Raw genomic sequence first — 12,579 nt, 5'->3', positions numbered from 1 at the left:
AGATGTGTGAACTTTTTTCTTTTCAAATCACTTCATGTACTTTACTGCAGATTAATTTAGATAAACGTGCAGCCGTGAAAAAGGTCGACATTCTGTCTGGCAAAATCCTTAAATATATTAAACATCTTGTTAAACAATGAACAGTGCTGTCTGAAATAGATGGAAATGCAACTGTATGTACCAAAAACATTGCAGGTGTACATGCATCCTTTTTGTCATGGGCTTCTTTCTTGAGCTCTAGCAAGGGATGGATGGATGGAATAGAGTTTCAGAGTGGACCTGCTTATTGCCCATCCACACAGTCTACATATCACTGTCTGGGGCAGAGCTGTGGGTGGTGATTGTGTAGTACCACAAAACGGGCTGTGTTTATTTATCTGTGGACTCAGGGCTTTGATACTTAAACAGTGTTAATACAGAACCGAGACCTGCTTTATAACTTAAAACCACATGGACATGTCACTTTGCACAATATTGGACCTTTAATATTTTTGTCTGGGCTTTTGGTGTGGTTCAGCTGGACACTGTACAAACACTGTATGTATCATTGTATTTCTCTCTTTCTCTGTTGCCAGGGCATTATCCAGGACGTGAAGCTTATTTTCGCTCCCAATGGCTACATCACACAATGTCCCAACCTTAACCGGAGTAAGTATCAAGATGACACAATCGTACGCAGTGTTCTGAACACACACTGAGAGCAAAGGTAGAGAGAAAACTGAACTCTGTCTGTTACTCTGTGCCGTTATGAAATTGGATGTGTTATCTGGGAGTGACCTCTCCCTCCACTAATCACAGACAGAGCTGCTCCCCATTATATTTCTTTCTCTCAATCCACTAATCTTCATTTTGCTGTAATTCAGTCAGCATAGCCTCCCCTCTTCCCACTTTGTTTCCCCATTTGTTTACTGTCAAAGAGATAAAATTGCTTGCCACCATGAGCTGTGTCCAAATACATACAGTCAGGCTCATGGTTTTTCATTACCCCCCCCCTGTTCTTTCTCCTCTGTTTTGGTGCTTCCTTTTCCTTCGTTTAGCTTGTCCAACCTGCAGCGATTTCCTCAGCCTGGTGCAAGGCATCATGGATCTGCAGGAACTCCTGGCCAAAATGACACTGAAGGTAAGAGTAGCACCCCTCCACAATCAGAAACACCTGGCTGTCTGAGAGCTTTGGCGGATGTAAAATAAGCAATACTACAAATTTTTGTATTGCTTGAATTTACACAGACTTCACAGACAGAAGCAAAACAATGAAAATGCTAAATTTTGACAACCATGTCAAGGAAATAAAAGAATTACACTTAAAAGATCCACTAATACTCCTCCTCAGTTGTAGTCTGATAACTAAATAATTGCATAAATACAATTATAAATATCTTTCTCATTTTTAGGCTGAGACAGCCAAATCCTTTGATTCTGTTGTTGTATTCACTGAATCGCATTATACTTTCTTTCCCAAAGTCATCAACAAGATGGTGCCCAAAAAAAGATAAGACACTATTGTTAGGAGGCTAAAACTAAATGAACATGCACCTTAATCTGTCTGAAGAAAATCAGATTTTTCTGTCAGTTAGAATAGGCTGCCTGGATTGAACTGGTTTCATGAAAGGAAAACACACACACACAAACACACGAAACAACCACATATTAATGTAAGAGGGAATAGCAAACAGGCAATTATTTAGTTTCAGAAGGAGAATTGTAGAGCAGTTTCCACTTTAAATCCATGTTTTCATCATAGCAATAGAGCATAACATAAATGTATCTACTTGAAAATGAAAAGTGGTTGATTATTGAGCAAATCGGTTGACAGTAGAGTAACATAAAGGTTAAACAACCTCTGCTCAAGGTTCACTTACATGATTGTTCCAGACCTTTTGACTGTATTTTCACAAACACTAAAATGAGCTGATTGAGTTTGATTGGCAAAGCTGCGAGTCAGAATCGAGTGAAGAGTAGAGTTGTGTTGTTGGATTAAAGTATTCCATCGCTTTTATTTCGTAAGTCGGAAAAAGATCAAAGATGATACATTTCATGTTATAGTATGTCTTATGTCATAGTATTTGAATCAGCAGTCGCAACTGCGCTACCTCCACACATCAAATATATTAAATGTAGAAAAAAAATATGATGGAAAGCGGTGCAGCAGGAGGCTAACAGGCAATGCACACTGTGCCCTAGAGCCATGGGGAGAGCTCAAACCATTTATAGGACTACACATCTGCATAACGGCGTGTGTGATTGACTTTTTGTGCATATGTGCATGTGTGTGTACTTCTGTGAGTGCTATCAGGTGGGAGTGAATGATGCAAGGACATCTCGATGGGTAACAGACTATAGAATAATATTTGGTATAAATAAGGTTGAAATGGAGAACATTACCCTACCGCTGTGCCCAAAGTGCCTCCTTCACATGAACACACCTCAGCCTATTGCCACCTGACCTCATTGCTCACATGAGTTGCAGCCATCTCCAGGGATAAATGGCTCTCTGCCTTTACACTGTGGAGAGCAACGAAATTCAGTGTGAGGTGAATGATGACTTGTTCCTGAATATATGATGTGTGAATGTCAAGGCAAGGTGAAATGACAATTAGCCATGTTGTGCGTGGAATTGGCACATTTTCCTCCTCTATGTCTGTGAGATGAAGCACCTGTTGTATACTATAGAAAAAATAATTGCTATTCCTCTTTAAAGTTAAAGTTGTGTTTACTTTCCTTCACCGTATTTAAATAAACATATTTGGGCTGACTGTATAAGGCTACTTGTTGTAAACAAAAGTCACACTTATACTATCACTTCCATTTGTTTCATTGTTACAGCTAGAATATAATTACTTGCTGGCAGACGGCCCATATCTGGTTTACAAAACCAAATCTAATTAATTACTCAGTGGCCCAAGACTGATTAGTCCACTGCATGTCATGGAAATGTGTCCATACGTGTTTGATATATCCTTCAGACAGACAGAGAGACCAAAAAAGCTGGAATTTAATAAATGCACCTCTTCTCTTACCCTTCTTTGTTGTATATTGTCTTGAGCTCTTGTTTTATCCTTTCACTCGTGTCTTACAACCTTTTTGGATACAGTCTGTGTTCTCGGCCTCATGTATCAACCATCGGGGATACATGCATATTAGCCCCTGACTCCTTTGTGCAGTATCACTTTTTTGATCATTTGATTCTGACAATGTACAGGAAAGGTATTCCTCTGTGGTACCTGAAGGCAGCCTTCCTGCCTTTGAAATTGCATTTCAAACATTTTGTTTGGGGCTTTGACAGGACACATCTCCACTGCTCAGAGCTCACACAGCTCTCCAGCAGCCGGGGACTCCTTTAAATGAAGTAAAAAAAAATAAAAAATAAAATAAAAACCTTAGTGACATCCAGCATTTTTCTTTTTCTTTTACCAAGTAGCCTCTATGATTGGAAAATGCTCTTCCTCTTCTGACTCTATGGCCTGGTCAATTCTCAGAGGAGCAGACGGGGTGGAGGCAGAGCAACAGAAGAGCCTTGAGTGTTGTAAGTGGACCTAGATTTTCTGAGTTGACCTATGCTGCTCAGATCAATTGAACCCTTTACATTTCTTCCACCTTGGCACCGTTCAAGTAGGAATGTGATTGTTCACATGTAGCTCAAGCAGTTCTAGTATTTCTAATACATGTTTGATACATATATCGCACATATATTTCTCTGTGTGTATATACAGTGTGCATTTGGGCATGTGTGTGTAACTACCCAGCTTTTACACCCCAGGCTATAGGTGAGCTTTGATGGGCTCATTTAAAAGAAGAGGGGAAAAAAAACAACAAAACACTTTGAATATAAACATTTTTTATTGTTGATTCAGGCTGTATTGTATGTGGTTATTTTGAACTATAGCATGAAAACAACCTGGATTGAATGAGGCCGGCACCTTCCCATCCCACCATTGCAGCACAAATGTTAGATCAGTATTAAATCAAAGCTGAATATTAGTTCTTGACAAACTCAAGCACAGCTCAGGATGAATGGGGCCACTGCTAAATGTATTAGTCCACCTACACCTACATTTCATTTATTTCCTAGCAAGTTAATTAATTTCAAGACAGGATCTTGAATTCATTTAGTTTACTCCAGAATTTCTGACTTATTTTGATCGATATAGATATTTTAACGTTTTTAATCTCACCTTAACTGTCAGTGGCACACAGGAACAAAGATGGAGGCTTATATTAGTGTTTTTAATTAGTTAAATGATGAACTTATCCAACATTGTACTGTAAACTATTAGAATTTTCATTGTCATCTAATCTAACTGTTATACCAATAACATTTATCCACATGCAATTACCATACAGAACTGTGCATATTCCTCATCTTCTACTATTTTTGTATATTTCTTGTAAATATCTGATTGTACATATCATTCTTTCGTTCATCTTCTACCACTTATACATTTCCGGGTCCCAGGGGCTGCTGGAGCCAATCCCAGCTCACACTGGGTGGGGGCGGGGTCACACTGGACAGGTCACCAGTCCATCACAGGGCCAACACACAGAGACAGACAGAGACCAACAACCACTCACACTCATATTCACACCTACAGGCAATTTAGAGTCACCAGTTAACCCAAACAAGATGTCTTTGGACGGTGGGAGGATACCAACCAGGCATGGGAAGAACGTTCACACTACACACAGAAAGGCCTGGGAACCAAATACGCAACCTTCTAGTAGTGGAGCAGCAATGCTAACCACTATGCTGCTCTGCATCCCTGCACATATCATCTTATGTGGTATTATATGATATAGCTTTTATTTCTATTTCTACTTACTTTTATTACAGTTTGGGAGTAATAAAGGAATATTTTATATATTGGCAATATTGGAAATATCTACTATATCTCCTTTCAACCTTTGACCAAAAAACCATCATGGTTATATTGCCTGCACCCATAATAACCTAAAATAATCCAGTTGGGAAAAAATAATAAAAAATACCAGATTAAAAACATATTTTTACATTTTTATATATATATATATATATAAGCACAAATAGCTGTTAAATTAGAGTTGTCAAATTTTGATATAGCGCAACACACTCCCTTCGATGATCCGTGTGACATTGCCTTGTGACATTTGTCTGTCAAAGATGCATCACTTGTCGAGTGAGAATGTTGATCATGAAGCTGGGGAAAAGGCAAGAGGCAGGATCGGCAGTGTCAGGCCCGTCTGTCATTTCTCAGTTGATCACAGCCTGAGGTCTGGAACATTAGCTGAATGACAATCACTTACTTTTTTGTGTGTTCCTCTAATAAGCAGCTCCCAGTGGAGCTACTCTCTGTGAAAGCTGACTGGGGAATGCCAGAGGGTGAGGGGGTGAGTGGGGTGGGTTGGGCTGTGGGGTTAACCTTCGTGTACACTCAGACTTTAGATATACTTTGATGACTTTACGGGTGATTTTGTGCTTGTCCTCAGCTGAACTATGCTGAGTCCAGACTGACCCAGCTGGAGGGCTGTCACTGTGAGAGGACATGCAGTGCCAACGGCCTGGTGTACCGGGATAAGGAGCTGTGGGTGGAGCCAGAGAACTGCAGGAACTGTGCATGTAAGGTGAGTGTCACCCTCATCTTCCAAAATCAAAGGATGTGGTACCAGCTTTCAACTGGTGCAATATGAAGCTATCTTGAGTCTGTTGTTGAGCCCTCAAAGTATTATTTTCTTCAAACAAGTGAAAACAGTCTACCATTGCAAGAAGATGCATCCACTTGCTACGACAGTTTGATCTGTCAAGAATTCTCTAGGGAATAGGGTCTGAATCTAGAGAGGAAGCAATGTCATACTGAACGTATTTAAACACTTAACAGCAAGTTTGCGTTTCCATTCGATAATGTGTGGATTATTTGATCCTTTTAGTTCCTAACTGTCTGACAACATCCTGTTATTCTCCTTATGGGCATCTATGCCTACATAATGACAGTAGAGAGAAAACAGGAAAATAAGAAATAGGGAAAGCCCAGAGGTGGATAAAGGATGCTGAAGGTGAGAGTCTGCAAATGAGCCATAAGCCAATAGTTGTTCCCCAGCAGCCAACATACATAGGAGCCTGAAATGTGTTGAATCAGACCATCCTGAGCTCAGAGGACTTAGACTTGTTCCATAACTGCACATCAAGCACAGGATGTTGTTTAGTCAGTCTGATTTCCTCCCGTGGACATATCGTTAAATGATAATCTCAGCTTCAAGGGGGAACGATTACCGATGACTCATGAAATGAAGAGGGGCATGCAGAGAGAGGTGTCAAAAATGAAGCTACTCCTTTGAGGGCCTGAATAACTCAGTTTCAATGGTGGGCACCCAATGCTCGATGATGAATCTGTCATCTAAATTTATCACATAATGCTTTGGATCACTGCTGGATCATAATTATTTTGGGTTTTCTGCTTTATTGGATATACAGAGAAGTGACAATTCAAGGTATCTGTCAGAAGGACTGGCTAGAAATTGTTTCTGTTTATTTGGGGTTTCATTTATGTTTGTGTTTTGTGTTCTTCCTGTTTTATTTTGAAGTCCTCATCTTACCCCTGTCTTCCTGTCAAGACTTTTCCTGCCTGTGGCTGTGTCCTTGCCGTAACGTGTGCCACCTGCGTTTCATTATCACCTACTTTGTGTGTATATAGACTTTGCTACCCAATCCTCGGGCGCCAGATCGTCTTGTCAATATTGTCAGCGTTTCAGCATTTTGTTCCAAGCGTGCTAGACCTGTTTCTGTCCCACGTCTCTCATTAGCTGCCTAGTGTTCTTGGACTTGTGGTTATTCGGACTGCCTGCTTGGATTTTACCCCCTTAGACTGAATAAAGGGGCGGTGAGTTGGACTTTGTTGCTGCCTGGCTGTGCATCCTTGTGTCCACCTGCCTGTATCGTGATAGTATTGGGCCACAAGACTATTGATGTGCCCTGGCATTGATCTAAGTGCACATCAGGGGGAAGAAAACCATTATCCCATGACATATTCACTGTTTTTATGATTTTTGGTAACATATTAAATGGTTGAAATTATTCCTGAGTGGTGAAAATAATTTGTATGAATCACATGATTTTCACCAGTTGTCCACTTTGTATGGGAACACTATCATCGTGTTTTACCACTCATCTTTCATTTTTTTCCATTCAATTTGTCTCCAATTTGTATGTTTACCTGTTGGTGATAGAAAAGTGGTTTTGCTCCCAGATAAGGATGCAACCATCAATAAACTTGTACAAATGTAAACTGAGACAGAAGGTTAGACCGTAGACATGCTCAGGGTGAATGTGGCAGCTGCCCCACAGGCAAACGCTGAATATGCACACTGAGCCTTGGATTTTTTTTACTTTGGACTTTAATTTTTTTTTTTTGTGTGTGTGACGGGGGAAAATAAGAGGGAAAATTAAGTAAAAATCCTCTTTGCAGAATGGTGTGGTGGAGTGCCGCAGAATTTTCTGTCCTCCGGCAAACTGCTCAGAAGATTCGCTGCCTGTGCATGTCGAAGGGACTTGCTGCAAGAAATGCAGACGTAAGTATGAGTGGATGCATGTCTGAATCAAGCAGGAAGGAAGGACACAGACGTACCTTGGTCTAATTGGCTGTTAACAAGCTGGACAAATAGCTTTTCTGGACAGCAAATGTAAATAGGTGATGAGGGTATAAAGTGATAATGATTTATCATCTTCATTCTACTAATGGCTGTCACCATTCGTAGACCAGGTTCATATTTTCTCTGAAACTAATTTAAATCTAAGAATGCTGCTTTCTTGAAGGACAGTTTTCATCAGTGCAAACAGTATTAATCAAGAATTGTTAATGATGATAGTTTTTCGCAGTATAACATCTCACTTTGTTTCAACAGAAAACTTTATACTATTACTTTACCATATCTTAATACTGCATTAGATGATGCTGCTGTTGTGTCTTTTGGAGAGGACAGTAAATTGTGCAAAAAGTGTGTTCATGCCGAAATTCAGGTCGGGAAATTCAGTGATTGTTGTGATTGTTCAGTGAGTCTTGTTCTCCTCACACACACACAAAACCAAAATGAACTCTGACCTGCAAAACACCAATATATACAATTTCTAGACAGTTTAAGACAAGGTGGGATTGACTTTGTTATGGAAACAATAAATGGCTCATTTTCTCTGGTTGGTGGAATAATAGAGGCATCAGAGCAGGACGGTCGCTGAAAGGCTTCCATTAAATGAAAGGAGATTAATACAAGATAATTACAGCGTCAGCATGTCAAGAATTGGGAGGGTAATTCCATTTTCTTTTTTTTTTTTTTTTTACCAAGAACCTTTACAAGAGAATGTGTAAGGAATGGATTAGATAGAGTTTACCTGCCCTAAGCCACAAACATTATCATCCCACTAAGAAATCTACTACTAAGACTATTCACTGTGCATTATCCCCAGAATTTCAAGGAATGGTACCTGGAGAAATTAAACATGAAAACTTCTTGGAGTCCGCTAGCTATGGAAACCCATTGCTCCCTAACCCCACTTATGTGGTGCAGTGTAAAAGAATGGGTACATGGATATTCCCCCAATTCACTTTTATTGGCGTTCAAATGACTCAACCAAATTTAGGCACACATGTCCAGATTTCCAGTCAGAATGAGTAGGTGGGACACTGTGATTGGAAAGTCAGTAGATATTAACTTCACTCTCGCACATGTATTTTCTGACTGGTCTAATCAATATAGATTCATATCCTGCATCAGAAATGCGACATTGCTGCCTTTACTCAGGCCCAAATGCAGCTTAATGTTAGTTGGTTTCATGGTGTCACGGTGCGACAAGGTTCACCTGTTTCATACCCCTTCTAGTTCTTTGCTAGTGAGAGGGGACAGTCAATGTTTACAGAACTGCAAAAAGCCTACTTGAAAGCAAAATATAAACATCGGTTTGTGATGCATTTGAGCAGATAAAGAAAGCCAACAGAAAATCAGCTTCTTTGCTACACAATCGCTTGTTCTTTTGAAGTTTCTGGTACAACCACAACCCCTGCAGATACAAACAACACACCTACTGTTTTGGGGGTTGGTGTTCTGCTGGCACAAAGAAACCAGAAAAAGCAATCCAAGAGAGCAAAGATCGCAGTTGACTGGTTTTCATGGGAGCTGTAATTCAAGTATCATTTCCAGCCTAAAGCACGTAGGTCTGCAAACCCCTCGCAGAGCCAAAACAATGGCATCTCCCTTGTTATGCTGCAAAAACAATAAATCCCTGAATTATAGTCTGTCTTTAAATAATTCCAGCACTCCTCTGCTTCCCTCCTCCTTCCTCCTCTTTCTCCCCTGTGAACATCAGAGCTCTGGCACAGATGAACGAGGGTGAAGCGCTCCAGAAGTGAGACTGAGCGCTTCGCAGTCTTGCACCCTGGAGAGGAAAAAAGCAGGACTTCATATTATATGCTTCAATTTCTATTTCTGCTTTATTGCCAGAGGAATACGTAGAAGGGTCTCCTCTGTTGTATTCTTAATGCGCTGATTCATTTCCCCTCCACTTATGCACACCAGCCAAGAACAAGTTTGTTTCTAACAGAATTAACTATGCAGAACTTCAGGCCGGAAACTTTCTTTTCTTTTTTTTTGGCAGGCAAACTCAAAACAATTTTTTTCTATTGTAGAAAGTATCACAGGAGCTCATATTATCAGAAGAAATATTCAATTTCTAGTATATTAAATCATTGTACCTACCGTAATAGTGTGATTTTGAAACAGTCATGTTCTATTTTTCCAACAGCAAAATGTATTTACATGGGCCAGACCTTTTCTGAAGGCCAGCACTTTTTATCCAGGAGCTGCAGGGAATGCAAGGTAACTTTTATATATATATATATATATATATATATTACTTTTCTCCTGCTTTTAGCCTCTGCTCTCTAATCTGATCACCATGCAGCACTTCTCTTTCAGCGTAAATGTGTACTCTAATGATTGTGTGTGGTAAGCTGCTTCGTGTGTTATTCAATTCATTCAGTCGGCTTTCTGAGTTTTCCCTCCCTGCACCAATTTGAGCAATCTGCCTTTTTTTCTCCTCTCTAATGGTGAAATGGCCAGGTAATTAGAATAATTTATGAACACAGCGAAACAAAGCCCTGGTTTCAATTGGCGCTTCACCACTGCATGGATTATAATTAAAGCCATTTTTCCACCTTAAAGGAGAACAAAGGTGAGCTTTCTTTCCTCAGAGGTCATTCATCTTTAAAGAGAGATCATTTCTTAAGGAGACAGGTAGCATTTTATGCGTCTAATTGCTTATAAAGAACAACGCAGTGGATCCATTAGTAGCCCTCAGAGACTCTGAAACATCATTATGCAGTTTGTAAGCTGTGTCTCAAGCAATTACAGCAATTCTTTACTACTGGATGAATAAATTATTTTTAGAAGACACCCACCCAAAAAATGTATTTTGAGCTTTTCAGAGGTCTCTAGTGTCAGTGCACAGATTTATGACAGCCCATAATTCTCATCTCTATTTTACAGCAGGTGCCTTGTATGTGAACATGACTGTGGTTATTTTTGGATGGTTTCTGACAGTTTCTAGCTGGCACTGATCTACCACTGCGGCCTTCCGTTTTTCTAACGATGTCTCTGTCCTCTCACCCTCACAATGGGAGTGGTGAGAGGTGAGAAAGAGGAACGGTGCATTGACATTTTGGGAGAATAACTGAAAAAATAAGGTTGAGAAACCAAGAAAGACACAAACAGTTTTTGAACGGTGTCTGTATAAAATTAATCATCATTTTAGTCCAGCACTGAAACAATTTTAGCTGATGTAAACATCTGTTTAAGGCCATTGATTACAAATCTTATGTAGTTTCATCTATATTTTCCAAAGCACACTATCAGGTTTTTAGCTACCCTCAAGGCAACCATTGCTTTAAATACTGAGTTTAGTCCCCATAGTGCACAAACAAAGCTCATCAACTTAAAATAAATGCAACCCAAAGCTGGAGAATGTGCTATACTTCGATTTGAACATCATAGTTTTTTTTCTGAGTAAGGGCCTATACTGTAGGCTTTGACTTGTGGAGTAGACATTCAATAAAAGGAATATTTTATTTGTTTACAGAGCCCACATCTCATTTTAATTCTTTTGATCATAATTTCTATTTGCTATGAGAAAACATGTTCATGTTTGTTTGTTTGTTGCTTTTTTTTTTTTTTTGCTGTTGTTGTTGCTGTTTTGTTTTTTGTTTAAGTAATACCAGGATACAGCTCCTCTGCTTGACAGCTTCAAAACAGTCACACTTCAGCCGACTTCACTCCACACAGCATTGTCATTGCGCTGTCACTACAGTGTGAGCTGTCAAGTCGCACAATATCACTGTGAACTGTTGCATAGCTTCTTTGGTGCTTTGTCATATTATAGCTACAGTTGTATGTAAACTGTTTGACAAAATACATTTTTAATTCTAATAATCTTTAACCTTTTAAATGTATTGGATTTTTTTTGCTTTGCTTGCTAACCCTAACCCATGACATGGTAAATGTAGCTGCTTGTTGTTTACCCTCCTGGACTACAGCTGAGGGTGGTTGAGTTTCTATGTCTGCAAACATTAAACAAATTAATAAAATGTTAAAATGTTAACCTGACTGATAAGAAGGCTAAGAGGGGAATGCCTGTTTCAAACTAAAACTGATTTAATTTATGATTAGACTTATGATTAGGCTGCCTTTTGGGGCTCCCTGAGCCACCTATATATCTTATTACGCAGCCTGCATCAATTAACACCAGTTAAATGCCTGGCTGGCTGCTGGGAAAATTGCTGCTTCCTGAGGAAACATGCAACGCTGACGACTGATCTGAAATGCTATTCCACATCTGCACATAGGTGATGGTTTTATTATGAGAAATTAAATAAATAAATAAGTAAATAAAAAACCCAGTTAGCTTTTCTCAGTTGGAGGGTGATTTCAGCGTAACGGCTACATTTATTCATTTATTTATTTTATTTTCTAAAATAATGTCAAAAAATAAACAGTCAGGTAAAATGAGAATATAGCTGCCACGAATAGTTGTTTGTAAGACTGAGACTACTGCAGATCTTTCTCCAGTATTCATGCCAGTTGGTTTCATACACTATGATTAGTTGAGGGGAATCAATTTGCAGTGGTGTCTGAGAGAATAGTCAGGTAAATGAGTGACTTCATCTTCCAGCATTAATAAACAAATAAATCCTAATAAATTACATTGCACTGTGCAGTGGAGTAATACCTCTATTCTGCAGACAATGATCCAGTTGTGGCTGACAGAGATGAGTAATAATAGTATTTATAAAGTTGTTTATTTGATCTAACAATGTTCAAGATTGTATGTTAAAGGAACTATGCAATTTAACACTAGCAAAAACAGCTTCTACCATATTTTGCGGACCATAAGGTGCACTGCAATATAAGGCGCATGATAAAACATATGTAAAGAGAAACAAAATAAGTTGAACTTTATTCAACTCATTCACAATAATTCAGAATATTGTTCAGTTGTGACAAATACAGAAAAATACACTAACATTTTAAATAATTCGTCTTCCACAAATCCATCAAATTCCTGATATG

The 12,579-nt window shown here is 39.2% G+C and overlaps 1 protein-coding gene across 5 annotated transcripts in view; it reads left to right on the top strand.

Annotated features, from left to right (window-relative positions):
* LOC115040964 (protein kinase C-binding protein NELL1) overlaps positions 1-12,579 on the top strand; it is a 348,772-nt gene that overhangs the window by 185,923 nt on the left and 150,270 nt on the right. For 4 of the 5 annotated variants that reach the window (XM_029498153.1, XM_029498152.1, XM_029498151.1 and 1 more), the window contains 5 exons: positions 576-648; positions 1,038-1,120; positions 5,461-5,595; positions 7,434-7,536; positions 9,761-9,834. In XM_029498153.1, the coding sequence (XP_029354013.1) occupies positions 576-648; positions 1,038-1,120; positions 5,461-5,595; positions 7,434-7,536; positions 9,761-9,834 (468 nt within the window). The remainder of the gene's footprint in view (positions 1-575; positions 649-1,037; positions 1,121-5,460; positions 5,596-7,433; positions 7,537-9,760; positions 9,835-12,579) is intronic. The other variant, XM_029498154.1, reaches the window with a different exon arrangement.

Source organism: Echeneis naucrates, chromosome 3, assembly GCF_900963305.1.
Source record: "Echeneis naucrates chromosome 3, fEcheNa1.1, whole genome shotgun sequence".
NCBI lineage: Eukaryota > Metazoa > Chordata > Actinopteri > Carangiformes > Echeneidae > Echeneis > Echeneis naucrates.
This window is presented reverse-complemented; position numbering and strand designations above follow the sequence as displayed.